The following is a 15,121-nucleotide window of genomic DNA, read 5'->3' as shown; positions in this document are numbered from 1 at the left end:
CATGTAGATGACTGAAATATCCATTTTGAACGCCTCCTCAGCTAATTATCGCAAATTCTCTTGTGATGTCTTCATACGCGTAAACTTACGTCACTCAAAAACGTTATGAAATAATAAGTTGAAAACTCATACGTACGTAGTATGATCTAAAAGTTAGAGGACAAGTTGTATAAAACCTTACCCTGAATAGTTCACATTACCGAAGCACATCCATCTACAAAACAGTCACCTTGGACGACTATGCACTTCTGCCAACGTTAGTATAGCTTTTAGAAATACTCCTGGAAGATATTTTTCGCAACCTCCTGTAAGGCCTCTTGCGCTGCTGCTTTAACTTCAACGTGGGAAAGAAGGCGACTTTCATGCTGAGGATGCACTGTTCGATTGGTCAGTACTCTGATATGACAAACAATTAACATAACGTTTCGTCGGACTTAGCTCCGTGTGACTTTTGCCTGTTCTCAGCAAAAAAAAACCATTTGCATGGACGCCGCTTTCTTCCGTCAGGAGAAGATAAAGCTGCATCATAGAAGGTAGCGAAAAATTGCTTCCAGGAGAGTTTCCAAAAGTTATATGAACACTGGCAGAAGTACATAGTCCCTCAAGGTAACCTTTTGAAGGTGGATGTGCTTCTGTAATGTGAACTATTCTAGGTAAGGTTTTATACAGCTTGTCCCCGAACTTTTGGATCGTACTACGTACAATCTGTATAGGGTGTAGTTATGCTTCTCCTTTTTTGACTGCTGTATGATGAAAGAGAAAGAACAACAGTCAAAAAAAAAGAAAGAAAAAAGGGAAAAAAAAACAAAGAGACTGTTTAATAACGAATTGATTTGTTTTTTTTTTTAATTGAACATATAACTAAGATTTCAGTAATATTGTAATGATGTATAGAATTAGGTACACTAAACATAGTTAAAAAACATTAAATTATGTTGTTAAATCATTCAAAAAAAATTAAGAATAAAACTGTGAAACCGTTAACAAATTACGCAATTAAATTGGAAAGATTGCACGTAGACATTTTTTAGTCATCAAATTAAACAAAAAAGGTAACAGATAAATTACAATACTAAACCATAATAGGAATATTTTTATACTTATTTAAAATTTATGAATAGAAAATTTTGCATTTTTCAAAAAACTAAAAAAGTGACATAAATTTTGCTAGAAAAAAAAAATAGCCATGAAAAGAGCGAGGCTCTTAAAACGCAGCTACAATAAACAAACTCAATATTTACACCAAGTCAATAACTGAATACATATACTACTTGATCTGATGTTGGCACACATAATATTTAACAATTTGATTATTTAATCTTTTATGAAGCTTTACAAACAAGTTCAAATTAAATTGTTCAATTCAACAATATTTTTATGAAATTTAAAAAATTGCATAATAGAAAATCCTTGAAACTTTTCTATAAAAAACGAAAATAACTTATTCATTGATTTTATATAAATACATAAAAATAGTTACTTACAACAGGAAAAAAATCGATCGCTATTAATGATACAAAAAAGATGGCGCATTACAAAATGGGGGGGGGGGTCACCCTCTGATTTTACAGTAACTCACACTTCGGCCCCAACCTCGGCCTAATTTTTTTAGTACAGAACCGCTAAAATCAACGCCTCGGAAGAGTTTCTGAATCTATTTCAGCACTTCCGAAGAAAAAATTCAAAAGTCCCTTCGATTTCCGAATTATATCACCATTCAAAACGTCTTTAATCAATTTCTTACATTAATGCTCTAAATTCTTTCTAAACAATAGATAAAGTTTGAAAAAAAAAAAAAAAAAAACTCTAGTTTTATGAATGGTGTTAGTTTTAAACAACTCGGAAGTACAACTAGAGTTTAATTTCAGAAATTGTGGGAGTGGGAGGAGGGGCACGTAAGTGTTCTCGGAAATTCAAAAAATAGTCGTAAAAAATAGAATTCAAAATAATTATAAACATTGAGGATAAACCCTTTCAAAACTTGCACCCAAGTTTGTTTTGACGTGCAGTGGCGGATTTAAAATATAGCAAATGTTGCAATTGCACGAGAGGCCCCATAACCATAGGGGCACCGTAGGAGTTACAAAAATGCAAATGATAAATGTTTTACAACTTCTGTGCTAGAGAAATAGGGCCCCAAAATGTATTTCGACGGGCCCCAAACTTGTAACTGCGCCGAAGCAATACAGAAAAGACTGCATTACTGTGATTTATATTACAAATATCGAAAAATTAAAAATTACCGTCGGCTCAACGGGAATCTAACAAAATTACACAAAAACCGATTTCGCCATCTCATATTTGTTTCCATAGTCTCCAATTCGGCAATATATCACCAAATGATCATCAGTCTGAGACGCTATATTAGTTTTGCATTTAACTAAGTAATTAATAGCCACAAAAAATGAGTAAACAGGCTTTTCAGAACACCCGATCGAAAACAAAAAGGGAAGTGCACAACTGGAACGTACGCACACCCCACATGCGAAAACTTATCCTTCTACAGTTTATCATTTTGGAGTTATGACTTATGAGAGATACATCCAGCAGCAAGAAACAACGCAATAATTAACTTGTTTGGTACCTGAATGCAGTATTAAAAATTCTTTCAGGGGTGACTAAAATAGAAATTCATACTGAAATTTAGTAAACAATTTTATATGAAAACAACATTTACTTTGTATTAAAAGGTAAAACATCAAATGTCCTTTTTCAAAAACATCGGCCAATTCCATCGGCTTTTCGATGTTTTTAAGGCCGATGGGCCGATGTTTCCTGAAATTTAGCATCGGCCGCCGATGCCGATGCCGATGGCTAAATTGTTGAACCATCGGCGCCGATGCATCGGCCAGGCCGATGCATCGGTCGAGTCCTACATAATGGTTCCTTATATTCAAACATATAACAAGTCAAAGTTTAAAATTCTGGGCAAAATGTACATCTATGAGTAAAAATGCTACACTAGTATTGATTGAGCAAATAAAAGAGCACACAAAATATACCATATTAATAAACACTTTAATAAAATAACTTTGAAAATATAATTTATGTTTTGAGGAAATTCTGAGTATTGCAGAGCAAAAATCAAAAGCAAAACATATTCATTTTACAATTTTCCCAGTTTCGAAAAAGCTAGTAACTGTTATTTTATTATGTAGCTTTTATGTACATAAATTTTCAGAAGAAAAAAAATAAATAAATAAATGATTAATTCATGTAACAATGCAGATTGAAGTTGTTAACTTAAAAGACATTCATAATTATAAATAAATCTTTTTTTTCTACAAAATAATAAATTTAATGGTTCTCTATTATAACTAGTGCTAAATATAGCTTAAAACAACTAATACGACTTGTTTTTCTAGCAGACGAAATCAAACACATTGGTAATTATGCCTCCTAACAGCAGAACCATCTATTTATTCAGATTTTCAAGGTGAAAAGAAAATCTAGACAACTTTTACATGAATTTAAGTTAAGAAGAAAAAGGATTAAGAATTCAACACCATTTATTTCTCCCTTTCTCTTTTTTTTTAACTAGAAAAGGTGCATTTAAAAAAAATTTTAAGTGAAAAATCCATTGTTACACTATAAATACTACACTACATTTTATAGGACACAAAAATACAATTCATCACATGAAAATTGCAAACAACATTCATTAAAATAAAAATTCCTAAATTAAATAACAGAAATTAATAAAAATATATATGATAACATACTTGTGAATATTTTAGAAATGATTTCACATTGGCTGTTACATATTCTATCTTGCCATCTGTGTTCACCATAAACAAGAAACCGTTTAATGCCTGTAAAAAAGAACAAACACTTATCAAATTTGTTATTTTATGCATAACCATTTACAGGAATTAAACAAAAAGACCATAACTATTTTAAAAAGAAATCACGATTGTCTTATTAAATAAAGTCATACTTACGTGAAGTAAAAGTGGACCTACAACATCAGAGTTAACGTAGTTTGGTTTACTGGAGGATACTTCACTTTTTTGAAGCTCATCACATGAACCACACTCTTCTGAAAAATTATATATATACATATTTTAAATATGTAGTAATAACTAAGAAAAAAAATAAAGTAAAGAATTTCTTTTTAAAGTTCAGATTAACAGTCAAAATGTAATGATCGACAATGCATCAAAAGAGAATTAAATTATACAATATTTATAAACAAAAAAATCAAACCAGAAAAAATTACCCAAAACACCCCCAGGAGGACTTATACCTACAACAAATTAAGAATTAAGCTACAACTTTCTCACTAATTTAATATTTATGAAAAACTTGAACAATTAAAACTCAAACCCTTCAACATTTCTTCTTTTTTTCAATATTTGATTTTTCTTCAAAGCATGAACTGTCAAATATTTTGACCAATGCCAAACCTAAAATTCTTTTCAACATTAGTACTAAGTAAAATTTTTAACGCTTACCAAGTTTAATTTGACGGATTTGGTTGACTGTTTCCTGCAGTATGGCACACTTGTCAGGGTTGACAGAGAGGGAACACATGTCAGAGGCACTAGCAGAAATATAAGCTGCTAGCTCATCTAGGTAGTCGGTGATGGACTCCCTGGGCTGTAATTCATTAAGGCACTTGGTACTGATGGGAGAAATAAAAACGTATATTGGTTAAATTTATTTAATCAAAATTTTTTTCTTATATTTTGTAGACTTTATCGTCAGATAAGTGGACAATCTTAATACTATTATACATGCGAAAGTTTGTATGGATGTTGTTACTCTTTCACGCAAAAATTACTGAATGGATTTTTATGAAACTTAACAATAATATAGCTTACACATCAAAATAACACATAGGGTAGTTTTTGTCCCGTTATGGGGGGTTTCAACTCCCATCATAGGTAGCATTAAAACACAATTTTCATTAATTTTCTAATACGGTGAGTGAAAAAATAGTTGCATATATCAACATTATACGTCCACAAAATATTTTCCCATTTCAACTTTTCTAAATGTGTTCATTCAAATGCTTTTAAAATGTATACAATATATTTAAACAAAGTAAGGAATGAATATATTTATTACATGTTATAATTAATTGTATTTATAATCATAGCTAGATAATGTAGATGCACAGACGCACACCATGTGCGGCTACATTAGATGCTGTGCAGATATATTTGCTGTAGATATGTGCATCACCTGGTCATTGTGAATTAATATCAATATTAAACTAGGAAAAAGTAGAAAAAATTAAAAAAAAGTGCTCTCCTTTTGCTTTTATGGATACATGATTGAAAGTAAAAGGCATTCTTACTAAATATTTTGCTTATCCACTGTATATTGATTTTCCTATGCCTGCAGATAATTTTAAGTTATGTGCGTAGATTCTTTTTATTTTTATCTTACTCCCCCCCCCCCCCTCCCCCAACCCACCTACAAATTCAGCACAGAACTTATCAATAGCAAATATTGTTTTAAAAGAAATGCTGTAGAGATTTAGAAAATTGGTAATGAGAGAATAACATCCTGGAAATTCAGAAAATTCATAATTCATACAAAGAATTAATAAGAAATAAAATTGAACCACTATTTGAGGAATTTCAAAAGCATTTTCAAAGATTTTAGAACAAGTAAAATTATTAAAAGCACTTCATTTTCACTTTCCAAGCTCTGACGTTTTAATATTGGATTGTATTGTTTCACAGAATTATTCTCCTAGTAAGAAACTCCTATTTTAAATTAAAAATAAAAAAAATATATAATTTTCCCATTAGAACATTTTTTTTTCAATTACAAGTAGTGTAGGAAACATAAGAATAATGGTAATTTATTTATTTATTTATTTATTTTTTTTTTGCGCTAAACAGATTGACTGTAAGCAGTAGAAGAGAAAAATAAAAAAGCAAGCAATAACAAAAGAACTTCCAAAATACTGAATTCAAGAAAAAAATAAATAGCAACATGAAACATGTGAGTCACAAAAAATTATCTCAAGCGATAGTTACAGGAATTTGAAAGCTATGACTTTTACATTTTTTATTTACATTTCAGAATCCCGGATGATGGCTGATTTTTGATTCAGATCCCCTAGAAATATTTGTTTGGAATGGGGATCAGGAGAGATTTAATGTGCACCAGTCAAGATCAGAGTAGATAAAGAATCTTTGACCGGCAGGCATCAAACCCAAGCAGTTACAAGTCCAATTCCTCACTGTCACCACAATGGCCACCATGGAAATTAGAACAAGATTATTAATCCCATATCCCCATTTGACTTAAAGACAACAGTTCTTAAATATTTTCAAGTCTCTCTAAAAAAGATCAGTTTACAGGACAACCTAAAAACTTCTATTAACCCATCATCATGAGTCCCTAAAAAATCTTTTTAATGTTCCTTAGAAATTAGAATAACTTCCTTATTAAAAAAAATAACATTTAGCCCCTAAGAATTAAAAATAAAGTACTGCTGGTCAAGTCTCAACAAGTTTGCTAAACACAATCCTTAATTTTTTATTTAGTAGCATATAGGTAGAATGGCATATAAACGGGTAAAATAAAAAAGGACCTTAAATAATTATCAGCACAAAATAAATGAAAGCTAGCACTGGCCAAGAATGCCTTAAAAATCTGATCTAAAAATAATTACAACTCTTGTTCAAAGCCTAGAAGCTAATTTCATCTTCAGCAGAAAAATCAGTGCTTTTGATTGATAAATAAAGTTAAATTGTTAAAATTTGGAATTAAAAAAAATTAACAACAAAAAAATAAATAATATAACAGTATTTTTAAAAACTTGAAATTGATTCGCGCATAAGAACAAATTTTTAAAATTTAACAGTTAAATTTGAACTTAAATTTATATGTAAAATAAAATCATTTGCATCTTTTTCTATAGTTATTCGGTAAAACGACATACAAGGTCAAGAAAGTATGTAACATTATATTAATATTGTTTTACAATTTTGAATCGACCCTCTACGAAAACATGCAGATAAGAATATTTATAGAAAATAAAAATGCATAATGGAACTTGAAGATCATAAACAGCGAGAAGCTCTTGCTTTAAAACCTATTATTTTCAAAAATCCTTTGAAAGAAACTCAATAGCATAAATATTGGGCAAGGGGAAAACTTTTAAAATCTAATACAAATTACTAAACAACAATACTTCACTCACAACTGAAATGGTAGTTGAAAATTAGACTCATCAATCCTTTCCAAGTTGACAATAGGAGATACATTCATTTCAAGTAGAAGCACAAAAATATAACTTCATTGGCTGGGCCTGAAAAATAAATAAACAAATAAGTATAACAAAATAAATAATGCTAATACATGAGATAAGAGTACAGTCGACTCCCACTACAACTTGATTCGTCTCACGCGAAATGGCTATAATACGAGTTTTTTTGCCAGTAACGAATTTTAGAGCTAACACGAATTCCTTACCCGCAACAGGAAAATTTTCGGAAATTAGTTTTAGCTTAATATATTGGCTACTAAATATTGATTTCGTGGACGGACTTGCATCCCTTTTTAGCAACCCTGACAGCGGAAGTTCCCACACCGTGCTTGCCAACACAGCGCTTTGTTAGTATATCAAGAAACCATTAAGCATTTTTCATTTATTTTTTTCATTCTAAATATTAAAGTTCAGAAAATGTAAAGGCACCTTGTTGCGCTGTTTTATCTAAAATTTGAAGATGGAAAGAAAAAGAGATGTTTCCAGCAAATATAGAAAAGCTTAAGATTTTCTATGTGTTGGAGCAATTAAAAAATGCGTTGAATGCATCAAGACAATTACAAACTTCCATGTTCCATAGGTACAGTTTAAAATCAAGAAAAATATATCCATAAAAGTTCAGAACTTAGTTTCAATGTTGAAATTTGCAGAGTAATGTCTAAGCAAAGTAAGTATTATAAAATGGAAGCTGCTCTTGTATTGAAGGTTAAATCAGCAAGAGAGGTATTGCCATAAATGGGAATGTTATAAAAGAAAAAGCAAAGCAAATGTATTTAAAAATTATATAGGAATGACAATCAGATAGATCATGGTGCATAAATCATCACCATCTGCTTTTTTTTTAAAATTCATAAATATTATTACTGTATCTTATTTACTGAACAGTACTATTATAGTGCAGAGTTTTATTATTACTACATACAGTGTGTTCCATGCTGTTTTATTTAATGTGTCTCCCTACCTACTATTAATCATTCATTTCGTGCATCTTCACAGTATTTAATGTTGAATAAAACAGATACTTTATTTTTAAGTACCGTAAAAGTTTGGTTCTTTATGTAAGAAACCGCAGTGTATTGTTGAGGAATGGTTTAAAGCAGTTTGAAGAGTGTTTATAAGAGTCTAAAAGAACTTGGTATGTTTCTAAAAAATCATATAAATTCATTTTTCTACAACACGAAATCTCGACTTACGCGAGGAGTCTTGGAACGCATCCCTCGCGTAAGTCGGGACACTCGACTGTAATATGATGTTTTAATAAAGTTTCTGTCTCTTCTTGTGCAACTGTAATATTACTTCATTACAGTGTGCAGCAAGTTGGTTTTAACATAAATGCAAATTCTAATACAGTAGTTTATGTATATTAAAAGGCTGTTTTGATCAAACAACCCTCTCCAGAAAGTATTTCTGACTGTGCTAGTGCTTAATTAAGATTCTTCTTTTTCCTGCAGTTGAAAGTTAATTTGAAATTTTTACAACATTCAGATTCACACTATTCCATTAAACTGAACATCATAGCTTAAAATTTTTGTTGGAAAAACAACAGGATTTATACTCAATTTCAGAAATAAAATGAAGGAGTTTTGAAGGAGTAAAATGAGATTTTGAAGGAGTACTAATGGGCTGTCCTTAAATGATGCTGCACCTTTTTTCATCATATTTGACCCCCCTTTGTCACAAAATGTCACCTTACACTCTTCACTTCATCTTACTACCTCTTGTCATATGGAGGTGGATGACCCGTTTTACAAAATCGCAACTACGATTTACTAAACAATTGTTTTTTTAGTGCAATCACTTAGTACAGTACTTATGTATTTTTAAATGTTTAAAGTTAAATAATAGTTGGACAAACTGACTTTTGCTGTAGAGAGTGTGGTGGAGAGAAAGCAATAATAATAAAACTTGAAAAAATAGCCAAGCACCATGTAAGCATGTTTTACTTCATTTATGAAATGTCTTAGTCATCTAATAATATTTTCACCTTCCACTTTTACTACTTCTATGCTCAATTTGTTAATCACATCTTTATGAAAAAAATAGTTATATGAAATTACTACACCAAAATAGTCCTTATACCTTTGCCCTTGTGACAATAATAAGTTGTCAATTGAAGTACTTTAAGTCACTGTCATAGAGAAAAATTATGTAATCTTGAACTAAAAAAGAAGGAGTTTTGAAGGAGTTAAAACCAAAATGAAGGAGTTTGAAGGGCCCTTCAAAACATTTTCCTGAGTGAAGGAGTATTGGAGGAGTTTTGAAGGAGCGTACAAACCCTGAATAAGCATCAAAGTTTCTAAAAGTAGGTCACATAGGAAATATGTGACATTGAAAAACTTATAAGTGAAACATTAGTCGCGTTTCGATCTGGTAAATCCCTGATCTGGCTCCACAGAAAACCGATTGAAAAATTCCTCGTTTCCATGTAAAAGGAGGTTCTCCCATTGTACCAGAGAAAGCGTTTTTTACTCAGCATCCTTAGCGGCTAGTAGACGAACTTGTTTCGCGTAATTCATTCTGGGTAAAAACACCGCTTTCACTCCAGAAGCTAGCAGGAGTCAGGGTTGGCTTTCTGCCAGCAGAAACTGGTTATAACCGGTTAAAACCTTCAAAAACTGGCAAAAACTTAAAATCGTCTTAAAAAACTAAAGTAATTACTAAATGGTATTTGTTTAAACTAAAAAATTAAACTTCATTTCATCATTGTAAAAAATAAAATGTTATGCTAGTGCCCTTGATTTAGTTCAGAAAGGGAACTTTTCAATTGCTGATGCTTGTAACATTTGGATTAATCTAAGAAAGGACAAAAATCATATGGGTTCTTAGGATAGAGGAGTGACATACAGAATTAAACTGGCATTACTGTTTGTAATTTGCTCGCAAATAAGCTTCATCTAAATTGCTTGTGATTGAAATTGTCATGTGTTTCGAGAAGAAAGTGTCAAATTTTACTTCCCAATATTAATCTAGATTTTGTACCTAATATCACAGCTTTGCAAAACAAATTGGCCCTACTTCTCGAAACTCCTTTTTCCAGTCGAATTTTTACCACTACCCTAGTTACTTCATGATTGACCAGTTTAAAAACATATACAATTTGAAAGTTTCATGAATATTGCTTGTTCCTTGATGCATTACCTGCTAGCTCTTCTGTTGCAAGAATATTCTAAAGTTTCTCATTCGTGCATATTAAATTGAGACACTATTTAGATTTTTGGATCCACCTTTTCCAAGAAGCAACTGCAGGTTCCAAACAATGTAACATTTGATTCTGAATTGTGATAATATTGTAAATTCAACTGCGCTTTGGTTAACAATTAATTCTTTTTTCCATGCATTTTTTACTGTCTGTCAATATATATATATATATATATATATATATATATATTTTTTTTTTTTTTTTTTTTTGTCATTTTGAGAGTTTTTGCCAGTTTCTGCCCAAAATGTGGCAGAAAGTGGTTTTTGCCATGCCGGTTTTAACCGGTTTCTACCAGTGGTTTTAACCGTCCCGGCAGAAACTTGCCAGCCTTGGCAGGAGTAGAAAGATTCCACATAAACCCTGCAAATAACCCGAATATGTGAAAAGCAGGTTTTTTCCGGGGTCGAAACTGTCCATGGAAACAGCCCTATTGTGATCAGCATGGTGAAAGCTTGTCACATAGTCTCATAAGCACAAATAAATTTCAAGTTTATTCAAAATATAAACAGAATGACAGATCACATGCTAGAAGTTATATCAAAAATATTAACTAATGTTTATTTATGCAGATCTAGTATTCACCCTAATTGATATGAATTTAACAATGTTCATACGTTAGTGAGATTGGTTCCAAAGCCAATATGGTCCTTATAGGGATGCAACGAATAGTAATTTGGCCGAATACCGAATACCGAATATTCGGCCATAGTCAAGGCCGAATATTCGGCTATTCGGCCGCCGAATAGTTAACTTGTTTTTGTCTAAAAACAAAGCACAGTTTGTATTGAAAGCACATTTGTGTGCATTAAACAGCTTAAAATACTATATCACACTAGAAAAAAAATGTTTTGAAGTGAATTAATTATTTTTTGAAAGCATTAGTATTATCTTTAACAATATTCGGCCGAATAATTACTAATAGCAGGCACTAAGAGCAATCCTATTAATCTTATGTAAACCTATTTAATTTTCTTTTTAAACTGGTAATCTAAAAAATAAAGAATCTATTCAAATAAGCTTCTTTTTTACCTCCCTTTCATAAGAACTTCCTTTTTCAACATTCCTCTTTTACTTTCAAAATCTGTTCTTTTGACTCCCTACCAAAGCTTGTTCTGTATCCTTTCCCCCTTAACCCCTTCTAACTAATGGACTGGTTCTAACTGATAAGGGTTGTAAATGGCAAGAAGGCAGTAGCTCTGTGCAGATCCAGGTTTTGGTTTAATCTGGTATTACATTTTTTTTTACTTTACAAACCTGTTCTTTCAATAGGCTCAATAGTTGTTCTGTCACTACCCTAACCCCTTTCAAAAGAGTGGACTAGTTCTAACTGATAAGAACCCCTTTCAAAAGAGTGGAATAGCTCTAACTGATAAGGGTCAGTAATATTAGTTGCTCTAAGCAAGTATTTTATTCTGTTCTGCATTCAAAGAAAGCAAAATGAATTTTTCTGTCGATAAAAGAAGTATTGTTTGGAGCATTTTTGAACCTATACCAAATGATTGCACAAAAGCAAGATGTAAATTGTGCAAAAGTATTCTGTCAAGAGGAGGAGTTGGAAAAAAAGCAACTTACAAGCATGGACCATTGGGCCACCACTTGGCCACATGGACCATTGGGCCCATGGACCATTTGGACCATTGGGCCACATGAACCATTTGGCTAAAAAGCATCCAGAAGAATATAATGAAAAAAAGCAAAAACCAAACTTGTGATGCAGTTGTGGAAGCAAATATACCATCTACATCTACACCCAGTACAAGTCAAGGCGTAAAAAGGAAGCAAGAAACCATTGATTCACTTTTTGAAAAGAAAAAAAAATGGGACATTAATGACAACCGATCAGTAGAACTGCACACTTTAATTGCGGAAATGATAGCATGCGACAATCAACCATTTAGTTTTGTCGAAGATGAAGGCTTCATTAATTTAATGAAAAAAGCTCAGCCACAGTATAAAATTCCCAGCCGGGAATATTTTAAACAGAAAGTTATTCCTTCTCTTTATGAAGATTGCAAAAAAAAAATTGTAACATTAATATCAGATGCAGAATTCATATCACTAACATCGGATATTTGGACTAGTTCTGTCAGCAATGAAAGTTTCATGAGCTTTACTGCCCACTGGATATCAAAGGATTTTATTTATCATCACGCTGCCCTGGAAGCGAAGCATTTTCCGGGAAGCCATACTGGTGAAGCTATCTGTGATATGGTCAAAACAGTGGTTGACGATTGGAAAATGAATGACAAAATCCACATAGTATTACGTGATGAAGGATCAAATATCAAGAAAGGAGTACGTATTTCAAACTTGAAAAATGAATCCTGCTTTTTACACTCCTTGCATTTGACTGTATGCGATGGTGTTAGCATCACAAAGATCAATAAGCGATTTAATTGCTCAAGGAAAAAAGATTGTTAAACATTTTAGTCATTCTCCCTTAGCATGTTCAAGATTGAGAAGCATTCAAGCGAATGAGTTAAAAGTTCCTGAGAAAAAACTAATACAAAGCGTTGTCTACTCGATGGAACAGCACATATTACATGCTGGAAAGATTATTAGATCAAAAAAACGCAGTTTCTCTATATGCCTCTAAATTTGGGGATATAAGCAACTTAAGTTCAAATCAGTGGACAGTTTTGGGAAAAGGTGCTCCATCTTCTGAAACCATTCGAAGAAATAACAAAACAAATTTCACTATCAAAATCATTTATTTCTGAAGTCATCCCAATACTTACAACATTAAAATTATATTTGGATAAATTAAGCGACTTTTCTGGAGTTGGTACAATGAAGGATACTCTTAACCAAAGTTTAGAGAAGAGATTTTCATCAATTCAAAACAATGAACACTACTGCATTGCTACAGTGTTAGATCCGAGATTTAAATTATTTTTTTTCAACAAAATTGAAGCAAAAGACACTGAAGTTAAGTCAAAACTTATAGCTATTATGAAAAGTACCAGCACTAAACCAGCTGAATTACTGGAGAAAAATATTTCAAGTTCATTCCTTCCAACATCTGAAGCACAAAATTCTTTGTGGGCGTGTTTCAATGAAATTGCAACGCAACCACTAAGTGAAGCCCCGGAAGAAACCTCCACTCAAAATGAAATTGACCGATATCTTTCCCAACCACTTTTGCGAAGAACTGACTGTCCCTTAAAATGGTGAGCGCAAAACACTGAAGCTTATCCTAATCTATCTCAGTTAACCAGGAAATACCTTTCAGCACCAGGAAGCACTGTTTATAGTGAACGATTGTTCTCAGAAGCTGGAAACATTTATGAGAAAAAGAGAAATAGACTTTCTCCTGAAAATGCTGAAAAATTATTGTTCTTACATCATAATTTGCGTGCGTATAAAAATAAGTAACTGTTTTATGATAACATATGATAAAATTATGATATGTTCCCAAGTCCCCAAAATTATTTTTTTCAAGTTTCAATTCATTTTTTTCCCGCATTTCTTTTTTCTAAGTAATTGTGTAATATTAATGTTTATCATTTTAACCACTTCTCTATCTCTAGTTATTGTGTCCATTCAATTATTTTTGAAGAAGCCAATCTACACTAATAGTTTATTGCTTAATGCCAAGAGGGGCAGTTTTCACCCCCCCCCCCTTTTTTTTTGTTTAGTGCAAAAAATTCTATTTTTAAGTGATAGAATACTAGGTTAGATTAGAAATACTTGTACTCTAAATGATTTTTATTTTTCTCTCTGCCTTTCTAATTAAAATAATGATGCATTTTGAGATTTCGTAAAGTTTCACGACACTGAATATTTTTGCAATATTTTTTAATTTTTTATTTTCGTTTGTTCTAAAACATCCAAAGAAAACAGTTCCACTTTTGCAATCATAATTTTTTTTTATTTAGCTGAAATGTAATTTTTCATATGGTGTTTATAAATCAGTGTACTTCTGTTTTTATTGATATTTTTTCCCAAAATAGGTTTATACCAAAATTTCTGAATCCTTTAGTTAGTTGTATTTTAAAACTTGATAAGTCTTATTTCCTTTATTTTGTAAATATCACATTCACAATTGACCATTACACCTATTCTTGGTCCCTTGATTTAAATTTTTATTTTTAAAATAATGATTTTGTCCCTCTATAATCATGCAATGTTTCTTTTTCCCTTGTGAAGGCTTTATAAAAATGTTCATTATTTGGTTTAAAACAATTGAATCTAATTTTTAAACAATCATATCCTATTTTAATATGAAACAGAACTTCATTATCTTTGAAAAAAAAAAAAAAAACTTATTGCAGTGTCAGGATCAGGATTATGCATATGCAATATTTACTGCTAATGAACCAATTGCTCTATGTTATTCAAAATGAAAATTTATTATTTACAATTACTTTTTTTTTCTCATTCATAATCTATTACTTGAAAAATAGCATTGTCACACTGTATATATATTTTTAATGTTTTAGTTGGATTAGTATATAAAAGTGGATTAAAAGACTTTTTTAATTTTTATGTATTAAGTTTAGCTATTATACAAAGTACCTACTAGTAGTTTTAGACTTCAGGTCCCTTTTTTCCCTTGCGGCTAATTAAAAATCTGGTTTGAACCTGGACATATCATACTACTGCAGACATTACAAAGGTGGTTTTCAAAATGTTGTAAAAGGAATCTTAATAGTTTATGTCTGGACGAAATTTTGTATTTTAAAGAATAA

The 15,121-nt window shown here is 31.4% G+C and overlaps 1 protein-coding gene across 1 annotated transcript in view; it reads right to left on the bottom strand.

Moving 5' to 3' along the window:
* Positions 1–15,121, bottom strand: part of LOC129222648 (nuclear receptor coactivator 3-like) — a 126,495-nt gene that overhangs the window by 47,939 nt on the left and 63,435 nt on the right. The window contains exons 3-6 of the mRNA XM_054857178.1: positions 7,166–7,273; positions 4,455–4,624; positions 3,942–4,039; positions 3,723–3,812 (exon numbers count right to left, since the gene is read on the bottom strand). Of these exons, the coding sequence (XP_054713153.1) occupies positions 3,723–3,812; positions 3,942–4,039; positions 4,455–4,624; positions 7,166–7,233 (426 nt within the window). The 5' untranslated portion in view covers positions 7,234–7,273. The remainder of the gene's footprint in view (positions 1–3,722; positions 3,813–3,941; positions 4,040–4,454; positions 4,625–7,165; positions 7,274–15,121) is intronic.

This window comes from Uloborus diversus, chromosome 5 (assembly GCF_026930045.1).
Source record: "Uloborus diversus isolate 005 chromosome 5, Udiv.v.3.1, whole genome shotgun sequence".
Taxonomy (NCBI): Eukaryota; Metazoa; Arthropoda; class Arachnida; order Araneae; family Uloboridae; genus Uloborus; species Uloborus diversus.
Note: the sequence above shows the minus strand (reverse complement) of the source record. Positions and strands in the feature narration are given on the sequence as shown.